The following is a 19,328-nucleotide window of genomic DNA, read 5'->3' on the forward strand; positions in this document are numbered from 1 at the left end:
TGCTCTGCTCTGCACTGGGGCAGCCTCACCTCCAGTGCTGGGGGCCACAATATAAGACATATATCAAGCTACTAGAGAGCATGCAAAGGAGAGACAAGAGGATGGTGAAAGTCTGGAAGTGAAGCCAAAGGAGGAGCAGCTGAGGTGACTTGGTCCATCCAGCCTAGAGGAGACTGAGGGGAGACCTCACTGTGGTCTTCAACATCTCCATGAGGAGAAGCAGAGGGACAGACACTGATCTCTTCACCACTGTCACCAGTAACAGGACCCGAGGAAACATATGAAACTTAGGGCAAATTCAGTTTATCAGAACAGGTTCATGCAGAGGGTGGCTGGGCTTTTGAACAGGATCCCTGGGGAAGTGGTCTCAGCACCAAGCCTGACAGAAGTTAAGTTAAGTGTTTGGACAAAGCTGTCAGGCTCAGGGTTTTATTCTTGGGGGGTCTAGCACAAGGCCAGGAGTTGGACTTGATGATCCCCACGGGTCTCTTTCAACTCAACATATTCTATGATTCTGTTACATTGTTAAATACTTTGGATGACACAATGTTTTTTTGTTGTTCTATCCTGAGTGATCTTCTGAAAATTATAGAACCATTAAAAAACCCCAGATGATCTATTTGCAAGATTTTCTCTCCTTTCTATACTAAATACATGCTTCTTTCCTCTTTTAAGAAAACTCAATTGCAAATATCCAGGGCTATGCCTTCAGTTTGAAAGTGGGGATACTATTTTTTTGGTATGTTGTGGAACATTGTGGAAGACATTGAAGTGGGTCTTAAAACTGGGAAGCATGTAGGCAGTTTGAACTAGCATCAATTTAGCATTTGTAAAACAAAGTTTGATGACAGACTTTTAAGGAAAAACATAAGATGTCATCTCAGAGAACTGTTTTATGTATGCAATTTCCTACAATAGGAATTATGTAGCAAACTAAGGGCGAAAAATGGCTAAGCAAACTGGTCTGAAATACAGATTTAAAAACATATTTGTTCCACCAAGGATAACTTTTCCACAATTTTTTATAAAATTTTTAAATAAGAAAATTTCTTTTCCAGAAAAAACATTCAGTTTGCCACTGGTCTTTATCCTTTAAAAGTATAAGCGAAGGTAAAAATTGAAAAGAATTTTAGAGTTATTTTGTGCATAAAAAAAGTATAATTTCAATAGTAAGCATTAAGAAAGAAAATAGTAAATTTCATGTAATTGCAACTACTATCAATACTTCAAATTGCAAAATACATTTTTGTTTCTTACATTTGAGTCCATAAATAACATCATTCTCTTTCCCCTTATCTGCTGTGCAGATGAAAGACTTAGAAGGAAATAAAAGGATAGTATCAAACTCTGATAAATTTCACTCCTTTTTTCGCAGGATATAATTTCCATGTCTTTTGTTTTAAGTAGGAGAATAACATGAAATCATCCACCACCATGCAACTCCTTGCTCCTCAATGGCTGAAAAGTATGAATACATCAACAATAACCAAAGGCAACCTGCTTATATATGTGTTGACATCAAGCACAAGTTATTACATATATTTTTAAATACGTGTGTGTGCGTGTGTAATACAATATAAGCTGTATATGCATTTTACGCCGGTTCTGCTCCATGCAGTGTTTCTCCAGCTGTGTGGCTGTGCTGGGGCTGCTGCCAGCCCCACGGCAGACCCTCAGCCTGTGTGTCGGTCACGGTGGGACAGGGCTCCCGAGGACACGCGTGGGTCTGACACACGCGCGCGTCTCCCTCTGTGTCTGCCCGCAGGACCCCATCAGCTGCTGCAGCACAGCTCATGTGCTTTGGCAAACAGAGGTGGAGGCTAAACTTGCCTAGAGGCACTTTCCGGATTTGTTCCCTGGTATACAGCAGATAATGGATTTTTCTTAAACGATAGAACTAGGTTCAGTATTGAGAAGTAAAAGAAAAGTAGCTTGTCTGTATATCAAGCTTGTTAGTTTAGATACACATTTTAGTCTAATGAATATTAGACTAAAATTTTAGATGTGGAAGATAGAAGGTATGAACATATTCCCTGTACAAATGTGTGCAGCAGCCCTGACATTAACTTAGTGGCTTAGTTTGCTTTGAGGACTTCTTACATTTGCCCATAACAGGCTAACATCCTTTCCAGTTCAGATTTTTCTTTTGCCTCAATGACTATTAAAAAAATGCCATCATATCTCCCATTGCAAGTCATAACAGAATATATAGACACCCAATTTCTAGTTGTAGCTGCCAACTTTCAGTTCAGTTGTGGCGCTGAATAGACAGGAAAAGTTCAAAGAAATGGAAAAATTTCTTCCACTATGTTATTGCAGAATGATAACTACTACTGACATATCTAGTAAATCCAGCAGCCAAATGCCATGTGAAAGTGAAAACTTTCATATTTTTCATGCCTTAATTCTCAATGTCATCTTGAATTGATAGTAGCATAGACTTTTTCTAAGATTCTGCTTTAAAACCATCTAAAATTATACCTTGAAAAATTTAATCAAGATATGCATATCACAAGAACAGCCAGCCCCCCACACTCCCCATACATTTCTTGTAGTGTCTAAAGTAATATTGCACAGCTCTGAGTGTGCTCTGGTGTTATTTTATGGCATTCCTATAGTCTTTGCCTAGACCCAATTCTCAATAACTACCTCCTGTGTGTTAAGAGAACAGATGAAGAACACAAAATTGGTATTCAATTCTGTTCTTAATTTGAAATTAAATTAGTGTTCATGCTGCTCGGAGTATATTGGTTGGTACTAAATTCTGCAAATAATTTCGGTCTAAACACAGAAGTAAATAGAGTGTGATGAAATTCTTAAAATCACAAATTGTCTGCTGGGAACTGAGGTTCTGTCACCTCATGAAATATTATCTTATGACACTGATTTCTTCTCAAAGATCAGGAGCTTGAGCAGTCTGCAGCAGGGGAGAAGGGGGCAGTTAAAATGACACCTTAAAAAAAGAAAAGAAGAAAAGGAAAGAGAAGCATCTTTCATGAAAGACCCTCTGAACTCTTTAAGAAGATATGTAACCATAGTCTTTCCAACAGGGACATTAACAAAACATCCATCATATAATTTTTCACAAATGCTATGTTTTTTTAAAGGATGAGGGTAATCAAAGTATTCCTTAGCATACTTTCCTCCTTGCTCACATAGAGCTCAGCCAAAAATGCAGGAAAAACTGATTTTGTATACAGGTTTACAAAACACAGATCATCAATAGCTCAAAGCCTCTTAGACTCCTTCAGCCTTATGTGTTTCCTGAGGAATCATCCCTGAATCTGAGGTTTCAGCAACGTGAAATTCTCAAGTTTTGAATCAATGCACAAGGGAGCCCTCCACAGCAGTGTCCTCACAGCCACCAGACTGTCATGAAGATACTGCTGGACAAACACTTGTAGATGGACAAGGCACAGAGGAGCAACTTTGAGCGTAAAAACCTATATATTATGTGCTCTATCACCATCCCTCTTTCAGACCTAGAGAAGTTTCACATCTAGGGTTTCTGCCTGGAAAAACTTCATCCTTTTAGATCATGTTTTAGATACCTCCTGTTTCTAACCTAGGTAAGATATTGCATTAGAAACATGCTGAGTATAAGGATGTTTAAATTCCTTCCAATTCAGTCATTAGATGTCTTGGAAAGTACTTGTAAAAACAGGTTTAACTTCAACTCAGAGACATTTATTTTCCTGAAACTTCTATAGAACTCAGCATATTGAGTTGGTATCAGTTGCAAAGACAGTAAAAAGCCTTCACCCTCTCCTTTCTGCCATAAGGGACCACTGGTGTAGAGGCCACAACTTAGGTGGGCTGAAACACTAAGATGAAAAGGGGCATCACACCTCCTAGTGAAATGCAGAGAGGGAAAAGGCCAAAGAATGTAGATGCTACAGGTGGTAGTATAAAACAGAAATTAATGCAAGGACTGTGGCATTACAGCTGAACTAAAAATTACTCATTGAGGCGGCATCAAGCCACTCTCAACAATTGCCCCTTCAAATTTAATTAGAAGGAATTTCTAAAGAAAATAGATACCACTAGGCCTCTTTCTTGAAACATGGATGCTGTTTTAAGAATTCAGCTAAATGGGAAGTTTTGGTTATTTGGTTATATCCTTTTTCTACTTTAAAACTCAGGCAAGCAGAAAATTAAGGCCTACAACTGATTCCTATTTAAAGGGAATACATACGTTCTCAAAATCTTCACCTTTTTAGGACGGCTTGACCAAAGTGCATCAAGCTATTTCAAGGTACACATCTTGCAGCATTAGCTGTACTGCTGAAAGAAAAACCCTCTTAGTAAAGGCAGCTTCAGACCCTGGGGAGAGTTTCATAGGAGAACTGCTGAGCCATAGCATGTTTGATTTGCTGTTTTTGCTAGCAGACAGACTTTCAGCACAAATCCACTCTCTCTGAATTCTTGGCTACATATTACATATATAGGTGCTAATAGATCCAGAAAAATTATGGATTCTGATTTTTTTTTTAATGTAAAATGTTAGTAGTAACATTAGCTATATAATTTTCACAGCTGAATAGATTCATGCTGACTTAGATATGGCATCTAGAGGTACAACTACCTTTCATCTATATTTGTAGTTAAAAAAGAGAAATGTCAGTCATATTTCAGGCTGCAAAAAATATCTTTCAATATAAAAATCATACCAAAATACTTTTTAAATTAAAGTCTTTTATCCAAACCTAAAAGGTACCTGTAGATTCATTGTCCTGACTGCAGTGCAGTTTCTAGATCAAGTCTTGAAGCTGATGTGATGTGATTTGAACTTGGATTTGACCTGTTGTGCATGTATATGAAATGGCACTCCTGCTTAGAGAGGCACATTTATCACAGAGAAAAGCACTTTCAACCCCAAAAGGACTTAAAAGCCCCTGCTCTCTCCTCATACAACTTTCAGAAAGACAGAAATTCTTGCACATAGCCATGCTTCCTTTTCTGCAGAATTGGTAATTCCCAGTTTTCTTTACCTTTTCTCACATTTAGAAGCAAGCTGTGCAATTACTATCAAAATTGAAGCCAGGGCTGATCAAAATTGATTATGAGCTGTGAGATGGGAGTAAAGAAAAAAAGAAAGAACAGGAACTGGGCTTATGACATTAAAAATACAAATAAGATACAAATCTGTCTCATCTGACAAGCGAGGCACTCAGCATATCTGTCATTCATCATGCAGATGACTTCTCAGTAGCTCGCGACACATAATACTCCAATCCCTTCCCTCCACCAAATTTCTGTAAGAGCTGCCAACTCATAAAACTTTTAGATAAAAAGTACTGAAAAATCATATTTCATAATGAATCTGTTCAAGAACTCCATAACTTTAAAATATTTTCTTGCTTCATTTTACAGTGACTTTTTTTCTTTTTAATTAGCATGAAGCCTAGTTACTTTTTACCAGGAGATAAAGAGTGCCAAACATAACAGATCTAGGAGACTGGAAAACAAACGGGTGGGAAAATTAATAATAAGTACTCATATTTACACTTGCTATAAAAGAAGACTTTGTGTTACAGGAAGAGAGATAATATATGGCATGCCATCTGGATTGCCTGGAGATGGGACAATGAAATTTTCAGATCACAGCTGGTCCTAGACAAGACATTATCAACCCAGTGCTAGAATAGAATCAGCCCACAATGAAAATGACAATGAAAAGCAGGGCAAAGCAAGAAAATGCTTCATCTGGCAGCACCAGGAAGCAGTGCCATTGGCAGTCACATCTGCAGGTTCAGCTTGGTGTACTCCTTGATTCCCAGTTTTTGTTAAACTTTTGCAGCAGCAGCTATGAACTAACACTTTCAGCTAGCTCCCATAAGGTAGGAGATTCTGTCTCATGCTGTTGAACAGAGCAGTAGTCACAAATGTGTAACAATAAGTACTTACACAATATTTCCAGGTTGTACAACATGGGCCAAACGTCCCTTTGTCATAACAACTCTCAGGGAGCAAAGGTTCCTTCCTCTTGGACAATCAAAGAAAGACTGCACTCAGACACATTCAGTTGTCCAAAGATAGTTATCCAATCTGTACTACTCATGTGAGCTCATAGATTCTTTCAAAAATGGAAGGAGTTTCTCATAAGAGCAATTTGGTGTAGAGGCATACAGATAACTTGATAAAGGAAAGATGGGAAGCAGTTGGAGTTGCCCCTTTCCCCTGGAGGACTGTGAATGACTACATTCCTGGTGCTGACATGAGAAATTCTAGGCAAACCAAGATCCCAATTTCACTGCAGCAGAGTCAAGCTAAGGTTTTCAGTTATTATTTTCAGAGTGATAAATAACCAATTTCATGTTATACAGACCAAGAAAAATTCCAAGTGTTGAGAGGGAAAGTGCCCTCTGAGTTCTGTGACACCTCCTTCCACAATAATAAGTAGAAGAGTAAGAAAGAGAGAAAATTATTTTTCTTAGATGGTTTAATGCTGTAATTTCTGGTAAAAACAGGCCTCACGACATCACTACATTTTAAGTGTGAAAAGAGCTTCTGACCTTGTCAGTCCTGAAAGAGGTACACACCAGAAGATATCTTAAAATAAATTTTGAAAGGCCAAATAAATATACTGAGCAAATCACAAAAACGCTGAACAAAATCCTCTTTCAAACACAGTTGTCCTATGGGAACTAACATGCAAGAGAGCATGTGGAGCACATGACAAATGTTATTCACATCACTCAGAAACTGCTGGAAGGCTCTTGGATATTAAAATAACTTCTACAGGGGAAAAAAAATCACTGAGGGAAACTCTGGCTTTCCTTTTATGCTAGCTTTACTTAAAAAAATCTGTCTGTATGCTGACTGACCCACACATGATTAAAATGATATCTCTGCTTTTATAGAGACACCTAGACATTCACATAGCACCAGGTAATAAAATTCCAGCCATTCTAGAGGCTATTCTGATAAAGTTCGCTCATTTTAACACTTGATTCACAGGACTGACAGAACCATGTATATACAGCTACAGATAAAAAAAAAAAAAAAATTACCCACAAACATGGTATCTCATTTTTTTTCAATAAAGTATGGCAACACTTTCTGGTATCTTAGCAGTTAATCCCCAGATTGGCCTGTTTATCGTTTTAGTAGTATCAATAACATACATGAACTGAAATTACAGAAAAACACTATGGTTAACAATCAATTATATGAGAAACATTTAAAAATATTCATTGTCTTTCCTGACTAAAAAAAATCCAACTACCCATATATTCAGGTATAGCAATGTTTGAGCACTTTATTTGGAAATAAGTTTTCCAAAACAATTTACACTGTCACAGCAGATACGTGATATTACACATACTTTCTATGTATTTATTTAACTCATATAAATTCCAATTTTTTACTTACCAATCCTGCACAGCATTGAAGGAGTCTTCATTTGTGATGTCATACATTAAAATGAAGCCCATTGCACCCCGGTAATAAGCTGTGGTAATTGTTCTGTACCTTTCCTGGCCTGCTGTGTCCTGAAATAATAACAAACAAAATTTTTACATAGCACATAAATTGACATAAATTTATTTTATAGAATGAAAACTCTGAAAAGAGTTATTGTAACCTCTGTAATCCTGAGAAATAGGAGAACTCTGCAGTGGATCATAATAGGAGGGATATATCAATTCTGTAATGAGGGGAGAGTGGAGAGCTGCAGAAAGGCATGGCCCCCTGTCAGCCCACATATCCTGAGTCATTAGGGATTCATTTTATTTACCCTGAGAGCTGGGTAAGAATTTCCTCTTCTGCTCCTTCCCAGTGTCACAGAAGTAAAATCTGAATAAAATGCTGGAACAAAATACCATCCTTAGGGCCTTCATTACAATGGTTCCTGGATGCCAGGATGGTTCCTGAAGCCAGGAAACATCTTGAATAAAAATGCAATGTCTAATTTTTCTGTTCTTGTAATTTTAATCCACAGGTGCTCATATCAACAAGCACCAACACAGCTTTTTGCAAAAGAAGGCTACAAGGCAATGCTCTTAAAACAAAGATGATATCTGACAAAAAAAGAAAGAAATTTGCTAACAGTCCCTTACCTCAAACCAGTTTTCTCCCTCATCTTAATTAACTGTCTTAAAAGCAAGAAATGTAGAAATGTAAGTCTTATCTCCTACTCCTTGCTTTCCTTATTTCCATTAAAATCTTTTCAGGATAGCAACTAGCTTTTAATATATTTAATGCAATGTCTAGCATAATGTTTAGTCTAGAGAAAAGGACTCATCAATGCTTTTATAAATATAATATAAATATTTAAGAGAGGTGCCAAGAGGATGGTACCAGACTCTTTTCAATGGTGCCCAGTGGCAGGAAAAGGAACAACGGCCATAAACTAAAACACAAAAAGTTTCACCTCAGCTTGAGGAAGAACTTCATTATATTGAGGGTGGCACTGGAGCAGACTCCCTCCCTGGAGACACTCAACACCCACCTGGGTGTGTTCCTGTGTCGCGTGCTCTGGGTGACCCCACCTTGGCAGGCATTTGGACAATACAATCTCCAGGGGTCCTTTCACTAAGAGATGACACTAAATATTCTCTGATTCTGTGATACAACCACTATGTCTGCACTAAAACTGAGACACAACAACAATAACTGAAATACAGGAAATGCATAACTATTTCATGGTCCAGCATTACCTATTTAAATTTTTTAAGCCATTAATATTATTAGCACTAAAGGAGACATATGTCAATGCAATCCTGTAATTAACAGATCATCTATGTACATTTAATTATAACAAAATTTGAAAATTAGTATAAATTACAATAATAAAAAAAAATAGTTTCCATTGTAGGTAGGAAATAGATTACTAAACAGATATATCTATTTCATTTACCTTCCTACAAAGAAGACTAACCAGTAACAAATATATTGGTATGTTTTCTGAAATAGTTTCTAGGCTAGAAGTTCTCCCTTGTAAACAAAAGAAAAATAGAATAGGTGGGCCTCCATTTCTGCAAATGTGTTTCTCATTTTATAAAATAATAAAATAAGGAGATTCTACATGCAACAGAAAATACTTTTATATTAAAAAAATATCCAAGGTCATTACTGAAACTAACATTAGGTAGGATATATGATTTGTATTCACACTGGATTACAGTAGCTGCTGCTTTGATGTAGTTTCAGTGGTTCAAGATGGAAAGCTAAAGTAGTAGTTAGACTTTAGAAGGTCTCCCATGAAGTTAGGTTACATCTTTGTGGGAAAGCCAAGACAGACCTACACTTTTTCTGCTGTGCTCTGAACTAACTGAGCCTCTAAGAGCTGTGGTCTGGACAGCTGCTCCCAAATTTTCTGGTGTTCCTGAATATTAAGGCATTAAGATGTGCACTAAGCCCATGAATATTTCATTTATTAAAAAAGCTTTACTTTCACTTGTTTTTGTTTTTTGTTTTTTTGGTTTGGTGTTTGAGTTTGTGGGGATTTTGTTGTTGCTGTTGGTTTCATATATTTGATTTGTTAATAGACAAAACATCTGGAAGAGATAGAAGCAAATTAGGCCCACAGCAAGAATTCAGCCTGTACCGAAAATAGAGGATTTTCAAACAAATTTTATCATGTCTATCTGCTTGGTTTTTAGTTAGAGACATATTTGATTAGTATGTGTGATAGTATGACCAGCAGGAGGCCACTCTTACCGAAGACAACCTTGTATTGCTCTGGGTGGTTTCCACTGAAGCCAACCTTCACTTCATGACAGTGAAAAGCCCCAGCAATACAGCCATTAGTCAATGATGCTTTCTGCCCAAGACACCATTTTCTGTGCAGTGTAAAGCCATGTAGGATGGGCTTAGGAACTCTTGATTATAAACATAAATAATGAAAATAAAGAATGAGTTTAAAGGATGACAAATCAGGAGGAAAGTTCTTACATGCTTTTACACAAAGGTGTAGCTGCAGATAAAGAAAAAGATAATGATCCAAACACTGACTGACTTTGGGACAGAAGATGTTCGTCTAGACCCAAGCATTGGATTTTGTCAGTCTGGGGAATAATCAGGTATTTGGAGTAGTTCTCAAATTCTAATTCATAATTAGAAATTCATAGCTAATGCTACATTAATAGGATGATAAAAAAAGATTTTCTAAAGGGATATTTTAGTATATATGACATAGATGGATGACCATTAATAAAAGGGGGCACATTGTTCCGAACATAGATAATCACATTCCTCTTGGTATTATTTTAAATTCACTTGCATGAGGAAGCAATTAAAATTTTAACAGGCCTAATGCAAAATTTATGCAGTAAAGTGTTTATGGTCATAAGAAATGAACCAAATATAAATAACCAATGTGTCAAAACTTTCGTGTTCCACACATTCATAAGTGCCCTAAGGGTAGGTCCTTTCATATGACCATTAAGGAACTTAAATATAATTTGACAGGAGAGACAGCATATTTAAAAAATCATATACCTTAATATTAAATATGATAGTTTATTACACTAACTTTGTTTACTGGAAACATATACAACTATGTATGTAGCCTGTTTATTAGCTTTATTCTTAAGGAAGAAGTAAGGAGAAAAGAACAGAATTCCATATTTTATCATATTTATAGTTGTACATCACTATGATTCTATCCTCAGGTACCGTTCATACTTGTACTTGAAGAAAACCTTTTACAATTTCGGTAGGTCTCTTGTCTGCTGCTATGTTATCTTAGTCTATTTCGCAAGACCACCGAATTAATCTGATAACTGTCTTCTTAGAATTAAATTCTAAAATATAATATCTGTATTTGCACTGACTGGTGTTTATTTCTAAGCAAGCGAAATGAAATAAGCTCTAAGAAGAATAAAATTTGGTCTATTATTGACTGGAATTTTAGGCATTTTTATCTTTGATGAGCAGAAAATAAGACATACAGATCATGTTGGGGACTTCTTCATTCATTTAGTTAATGTCTGGTAAGAACAGATGACTATTCATTAAATGAGTGGGAAAGCAGAGGAGAGTGAATGAGGGTGAGGGAATGTTTTATGAAAATTACCACACACAAAACACAAAAAGAGGTATTTTACAAATATTTTACAAAAGATGCACATGCACACAAACCTCAGCAGCTACAAGAAATATTTTCAAATATTATGTTCACTTTCATAAATTCAATTTTTAACACAGCTACACTATTCCATTAGCTTCTAGTTAGACAATCCTATCTTTGTGAATCTTTTTTAGTAGGCATCAGATTTTAATTATTAATCACATTATTGTAAGGTTTAGTGGTCACACTACTTTAGAAATTGTCCATTTTCTGAGCATTGTATATATATATGTATATATATATATATAAATATATATATGCATATATGTATATATACACACATACATATATATACCAGCACACTGGCTAATATCCCACAGTCTTGAGCATTTGGAAGACACTGATATTTGCACAGATTTCCTTTTCATGTCTTGATACCTCTAGTATGCTCTGTTCAGCTTCTTTTCTAAACTGTTTTTTTTTCATGTATAATGGAAATTAGTCATCTGCAAATATTTTCATGCTCCAGATCCTCATATGTATGATTTCATATTAGAAAAATTCATTGCTTTTTGTGAGTGATTCAATAGTTAAAAGGACAAGTAAAGTTTTTTATCAGTAAAGGTCTTGAAGAGGATGCATAGATCTGTAGACAGGGAAACAAGAATGGTAGAGATTGATTAGAAATTGGATAGATTGAATGCAAAATATCTGGTTCTGCCTCTTGATGATAATAGCAATCTGGTATGATTTTGGCCAACTGTCTTTCGTTCTTCCTTGATATATGTATCAAATGGTAGATAGATAAATAATTCTATAGTACCTTGGCTTTTCATTTGTGTCAAAGTTATAACTGAGAAATTTGACATACAATAAAACAATAAGATATGTTAGTTTTTTTGTACAAATCAGTGTTTGTCCTGTGTTCCTCTCTTTAATAATGTTATGGAAAATTTTCTACAGATTCTGATTGTTACCATGGGACTGCAATATCATTGGAGGCTCTAGGGTATGGGGAATGCACCAGCTGCTGACAGCAATGTTCCCAGAGGAATGGAGAGAGAACTTGTAATAGCCATCTGTGAAAGCAGAAACACTTGAGGACAGGAAGCTAGCTGACTCAGGAGCAATTGTGTTTCACGTGAAGTTTAGAATTTAAGGCACTGGAAGGTCTCAAAATAAAAACCAGGGTTCTGATAGTAATCCTGGAGATACTATTTAGCATCCTACTTACAAAGTACAGTTATCTAATTCAATAGTAGTAAACCCTTCCTACTGTTAAGTCCTGCTAAACTAGACTTCATTGAGAATGTGCAATTCCAGCTTAGACTACACCATTGTTTTTGCAATGGGTTGAATCAGACACTTGAAATAATCTGCTGTGTGCCCTCCCTCTCATGCTTGCCTAGCACTGCACCACTGACAGGAACAATACTTTGTGCAAATAACTTGCAAGTGAAGTTGCTCATTATTAACATAGTCCTGAAGGTGAAAACAACAGCCTTTGGCAGCAAGAACTTTTAATGAAAACTGTCATGAAAGTTCAGCCTGCAAAACACAAATTTATTTTTTAGAATGCTTGAGTGATTCTGTGCCTCTGCATTTCTGCTCTGTATGCCAAACACTCACATCTTCTTTAGATCCACTTCCCCACTACAAATTTTACTCATATCATAATACAGCTTGTTCTATGTACCATAAACCAAGAGTAGAGGAGAATTTCTTTGGTGGTGTTTATACCTATGCTTCACATCCACACCATTTGAAGGCAAAGCAAATAGAAAGATAAAATAAGTGTGAGTTGGGTGAATCCTCACTTTGAAGGCCAAATTTTTTTGTTAAGCAAAACTGGCACAGCAACCAAGAACCTCAGCACCCTAAAGAGTTTCATTTTTCTTTCTTGCTGCTGCTACCCAAATAAAAGAGACTCTGTATTTCTCTAATTTTTCTGATGTCTCCTCAGGTATTTCTGGGATCTCAGGAAAAAAGGATAAAAACAAAACTGTGACAAACCATAACTGCCCCCCTCCACCCCCAACCAAGCAACCAGCCAAAAAACACAAAAAAACCCCAAAAACCCCAAATGTTCACCCCTCTCAGAGCTAACTAACAAAAAAAAAAAAAAAAAAAAAAAAAAAATCATTCAAGGAAGGGGCAAGAGATGACCTCTACAAAAATCCTCTCAAGATGAGGAGAAAACCTACCTGAAGCCTGCTGCTAACCACCCAGGAAGAGCAGCTGTGGGTTTATATGAGAAGCAACTGGCAGGGCACAGAGAAAAAAGACAGAGGAAGCTGCTAGAGCAGGAGAAGCTGATTATCCCAGGAGCACTCTTTCTCAACAAACAGCACTTTCAACAGAGAGTGTTAGGCGTGCAGAAACATAGGCAGATGAACACTTACAACAAGGAAAGTTCAAAAACACTTATCTTAGCTTACGTATACACAAAAAATGCCAATGCAGTCTTTTCTTATGTATCTATTTCCTCTCAGCTGCACTTTCTAAATTTCTCATGGCTTTGGTTTCCCTGGAAGTCTGTCTTTTATATTCATATGTGTACATATATATATATCTGTATGTGTTTATGCATGTATAAATATATTAGCGTATCTGTGAATGCATGCATAGGTTTGTAGAAATATATATGTACACACACACACACACACATATATATATATATATATATATATATATATATATATATATATATATATATATATATATATATGTAGGCATTTGGATCTTGAAAAGCCAGCTACTGAGCTTGCCAACAGATACTGCTAACCTTATGTCCTAGTCCTTAGAACTCACCTCAAAATCAGAGCTGAGAGTTCCTTCTGCAAACAGGAGGGATGCAGAAACATGGCAGAGCTAGCTGGAAATATCTGGGGTCAGAGCAGTGGGGAGAGGCATTATTCCAAATGGGGCCAACAAAAAGGAGCCTGGAGAGGCTGTCCTGGCAGGACAAAGGATCAGTAGAGCCTACACTAAGAGACTGGCTCCTAGGACGGTCTAAGCTGGCACTGGAAAGTATTTTGCTGCCAGATTAACTTTCTGCCACTCCATCTATGGAGCTGCTCTTTGTGCCTGAAATTAATATAATTTTAAATTTTCTGATTTTCTCCTTTACTGCTCTTTCTTCTCTCTCCTTTATTTTCAAGACTCACACAATATGTCCATTCTCTGCAGTTCAGCTATCATGCCTTCCTAAAGCACAACATTTAGGAAAGCAGGGTAGCACTGTTGCCTTTCTAGTCCAGTGGAACTTCACCTCAGTTGCCATCGGATCTGGCTTTAATTTTTGAGCCCTGCTGCCATTTCAGTGCATGCCCCCCTCTTTTCCCAACACAGCTGTAGCTTTCTCCTGGTTTTGTCTTCACTTTGACTATCATCTGTCCTAATTTGCTGGATGTAAGGATCAATTCCTCTTGTCCAGCTTTGGACATGTGTTGGATGAGTAGAACTTGGCCTTATCCTCAAAAGTAAAACAAATTAAAGTACTCCTTTATATTTTAACCAAACTTCACATTAAGTCTTAAGAAAAACTTCTTTCTCAAAAGGTTCAGGTTCTGCTTTCAGATTTTTTATTTTCTATTTTATGAAAAGTGTTACAAAATAAAGGGTTATATACTGCTATCAAAACTGCATAGTGGAAATAATGAATTTAAAAAATCTAATTTTCACTTAAAGTAGTATTGCAAGTCACATAAAGTAAAATAAAATTCTAAAATAAAGTAGTATTTTAAAAGTCACATTAAAAGCTAATTGAATATTGGAATGTACCTCATCACTATATCTACAGAAAAAAATGAGATAATAACTTTCAACTTGTATTATTTTGAAATACTTGTAAATCAGACTTTAAAAATTTCCTCACATTTTTCAGAAAAATAATGAAGAAATAGAGACCCATTTTGAAAAAAATAGTTCTATACAATCAAAACCAGTAACTATCAAAGTATACTGTGACAAGTATCTTTTTTTTACAGGCAGTTATTACCATATGGGAAGACGTAGCACATGAAAAAAAAAAAGTGATACTCTTAGTTTTGTCATTTTTTGTTTTTTAAAGCTCCTGCTCCCAGTTCTGAGATCATACAAGAAAAGCAATGGGGTTTTTATTTCTTTTTAATCTTTATATTCAGAGACCAAAAGTGTCCTGGGGCATAATGAAAAAAAACAAAAAAACTTTTTAATATAAAACAAAATTAATGTATTATCAATTAAATTTTTACTAGAACAAAAATCATTTCAGAATGCTGAAATCTAGCACTGAATTCTGGAAAGCTTGACAGGATCAGAACATCCTGCGTTTGAAAAGAAATGAAAGAAGAAGAAATAGAAGATCTATTACAACATTAAAAGGAACAGTAATCTTAGAAACCTCTTACACAACTACAGACAGCCTTCAGACTTGAAGGAAAGTGTCCTTAAGCTCTGAGAGTGTACTTGGAAATTTGGACACTAACAGTGGCTGTCACACTTACAGTGGAATGGTTTGGTTAGGAAAGGCCATTGCTAATGCACTGAGAGCTATGCCTATTCTATTAGGGAAATACGAAGTAGAGCTGTTTCATCCACAGATGCAGCATAAAGAGGGACAAATGCCTTTCATTTAGCAACGAGTGGAAGAAACACTGATCCATATGAGAAGTTAACAGACTCGGCGTCAAGTCGGCTGCTATCATATAAACAAAGAACAATGTAGAGGGATACTGGAATGCCAGAATACACTCCTCTTCCCATTTCTGTACTTTGGTTATATATTTATAAGTCTTTTGATTAACTGCTTCTCTCTAGACCTTTCTCTTCACAAAATAATAACCTTTCATCTTTCTCTTCTTGTTGTTATTCAGTCCTATTCTGCATCTCTAATAGCTTTCTCTATTAATATTCATTACTCATATTTAATTAACTTACCCTTATTATTCAGGATGAATTGGGATCCATGGATAGCAAAAAGTTTGACCAACCTTTTTGATAACAGTTCTATGTTAGTGGTCCATTGTACTGAAAAAATTTGCATAATAGTTCCATCATATTACAATATTATGCAAATCTTTGTCTATTGATTAGATAGAAGTACCTTTTGGCTATTGAGAGCTATGAAAATAACTCTTTCCTCATGATAACAGTGAGCTTAGCACATTTTGTTCTGGGTCTTTTTTAGAAGCACAGTCTTACAACACTCCAACTCTAAGAGAAAAATGACCTTGTAGTAAAAAGGACATTTTAAAACCATAAACCAAGCACTCTTGCCGGAAAGTCTCTCCCCACCTCTACATTTTCTTGTGATAAACCTCTGTGTTCAAATCTGCAGTGAAGTTTCTCTCATTTGGAACAAATGAGAGAAACATTTCTATTAAATATTAACCTTTCAAACCTCCCCAGGAGTAAATGAATGGACTTCTAGTCAGAATATTAAGTTTAAAAAACATGTTTAAAGACTCCCTGGAATTACTATGAACTTGTATTTTTCCCTTTTTTTTTTTTTTTTTTTTTTAACTTAAAATCTATAAAAAGGAAAGAAGACAACTTGCAACACACAACCAGTCACATTTTACCTAATTTATGTAAGAAACTATAAGTGCAATATTTCTGGAAGAGCTCAGGTGTGGCAGAAGTCCAATCTCACCCAGAACTTTCATGAGGGCTGGTAAAAGGCAGAGCTTTGTCCATTAAAATACCTGCTGAATCAAAGTACTAGGCTACAGTGTGGTCAGTGCTACAACAGTTTCTTTCTACCTTGGAAATAATGTCCTGTTTTTGAGCTGTGTGGAAGATTCCTTGTAGGGGATCTGTAGGTAACTTCTGTATGCTCTTTCTAGGTCTGTGGCACCATTGTTTCCTGGGGCAGGCATAAAGATACCTAAGGAAATTCCGGAAGTTCTTTGTCACACTTATGGCAGGTATTTTATATTTTAAGGCTCAGCTGAAAAAGCACTTGGTATTTTCTGGAGAACATCACCAGTGCTGTATCAAAAGCACACAATGCACCATTCTCTCTCCGCCAGCAGTTCCTTCATGTATTTCCTGGGACTGCTCCCTCCACTGACAGGAACTATTTGAGAGGTGTGTTTTCAGGACACTCTCCACCAATCTCTCTCACGCTTCTAACTCCTTTGTTTCCCAACAGTTCATTATCCCTTTTTACTGCACAGGAGTCCACCACGGCTTTCAGACATTCAGGCATTCAGTTATTGAGACATAGGTGATTCAAGAAAGACCAAGACTCTAGCTCTAAGTCTTTTAGACTTGGAATGACTACTCTAGTTCTTTCAAAGCCAATCTTTAATTGCCAAATATTGCAAGATGCTGGAAAACACTTTTTCCTTACCCTTAATTATTTTAGTTTTCTTGTGAAAGAATTAAGAGGACACATTCCCGATAACATAAAGATACTTTTGTATCAATATGCTGCTAGAATTACCTACACATAAGATTTATCTATTAATTTGGGGAAACTCTAAACTGGATTGAAGTCAGCAAAAGGCTCCCATCAAAGCAACATGGAATTCTTAGCTACATTATAAGTACAATTTATTCTACTACATGATGTGAGAGCAGGATTTTGTCCAAAAATATATTATTTTCATCCAAAAAAACAAAAAAGGACATCATGTTCTCTTACTTGTTAATAAATACTTCTGAACTATGGCTGCATATCAAAAGGTCATGCTTAGAACACTTCTTTATTGTCCTGGTATTTGATGAGAGACATGTAATTGAAGAGAGCACGGGTTATTCTAAGAAAATAGTTATTTATCATGAAAATGTTACAGCAGCAAGTTAAAGAGTGAGTTGTAAAAAGAAGTTAAATATGGCAGATGCGATTAATCCAAAAATCTTGCATTATTTCAAGTACAGTGCCCCTATATTTGCATTCTCTTTGTAGGGAATTCTGGCATAAAGTGGCATAATTAAATCAGATATCATCTAAATTGCTGTTTAATTTAGCTCTTGGTCTCTCTTTTTCTTAAGGTCACACTGAGATCTGTGTGCCTAGCATATGCATAAGCATATTTGGCAATTCTAATGACTTTGTAATTTTAAAATCAAACTTGGGAGAAGAAACACAATCTTACCAGATAGCATAAATGCTAAACCTAGGGACAGAAGGAAAGGAAAGATAAAGGGGAAAGAAAAATTAATGGGAAAGGGCAAGGGTGAGGGCAAGGGCAAAGGCAAAGGCAAAGGCAAAGGCAAAGGCAAAGGCAAAGGCAAAGGCAAAGGCAAAGGCAAAGGCAAAGGCAAAGGCAAAGGCAAAGGCAAAGGCAAAGGCAAAGGCAAAGGCAAAGGCAAAGGCAAAGGCAAAGGAATTTCATTTGGAAAGGACTGTCCCATGAAAATTTCTGTTGGAAGAGACTGTCCTACTATCTGACTACTGTCCAGCTGTCAACCCACTCTGGGCCAACCAAAAGTTATGGCACATTCTTATGGGCACTGTCCAAATGACTCTTAAACACTGACAGGTTTGTGGGGTAGGGACCTCATCTCCAGGAGAGAAAGAAATATTATTCAAGAGTTTCTTCAATAAACAGAGCAATAAGTGAAGCAAAGAACAGGTATCAAAGATGAAGGGAAATTTTCCTCCTATATTTATATTTTGAAAAGCGCCAGACAAACAGAAGAGCAGCAAGACCTCTACACTTAGAGGAATAGCCTTTGAAGTTTTAAAAGTGTCCATGAAACCTGGAAAGAGAATATAGACTGATTCTCAACAAAAAACTTTATAAATGCATAGGTAGGCTAATGCACTTTGATAAAGAGATATTTACAAAAATCTTGATAAAGCAAAGTAATTTTTATAAGGAATTCAAGCTTCAGGTGCTTTGCTGGACAATACTAGAACAGTAATCACATACTGGAATAAAATATCAGATGAGCAAACATTACTCATTGGACTTCTAAGAAAATCTATTTTTTTAGAGATAGGTAAATTAACAGGTGAGGGTTAACAAAAATTTGTAAAATTAATATTTTGTATTTAGAACTTCAGAAAAAAATGTGAAGCTGCTAATTCCTTTTCATTTAGAAGTGATGAACATATCTTGCTGTGAGTCACAGACATTAAATAATAAGACTGTATGGAAAGAAAAAGATCATCTAAAAAGTTCATTATTTAACTGCTTAATTAACTGAAGAAATAATACTAGCACTTGGGATTTTTGATGCAAGGTTATTTCACTGGAAAATGCTGGACTACTCAAATCAACTTTTGCTAAGTTTATGTTTGTGTGAAAAATTTCATTACAGCGGGTAATTACATTAAAGCGCATCAAGGCCAGAATCTTACAATAATTTCCTCTAGAAA

General features: G+C 36.2%; 1 protein-coding gene across 1 annotated transcript in view; it reads right to left on the bottom strand.

The window, feature by feature from the left end:
* The window catches only part of RAB3C (RAB3C, member RAS oncogene family), a 129,429-nt gene that overhangs the window by 59,605 nt on the left and 50,496 nt on the right, over window positions 1-19,328 (bottom strand). The window contains exon 3 of the mRNA XM_056514410.1: window positions 7,375-7,493. Within this exon, the coding sequence (XP_056370385.1) occupies window positions 7,375-7,493 (119 nt within the window). The remainder of the gene's footprint in view (window positions 1-7,374; window positions 7,494-19,328) is intronic.

Source organism: Oenanthe melanoleuca, chromosome Z, assembly GCF_029582105.1.
Source record: "Oenanthe melanoleuca isolate GR-GAL-2019-014 chromosome Z, OMel1.0, whole genome shotgun sequence".
Classification (NCBI taxonomy): domain Eukaryota; kingdom Metazoa; phylum Chordata; class Aves; order Passeriformes; family Muscicapidae; genus Oenanthe; species Oenanthe melanoleuca.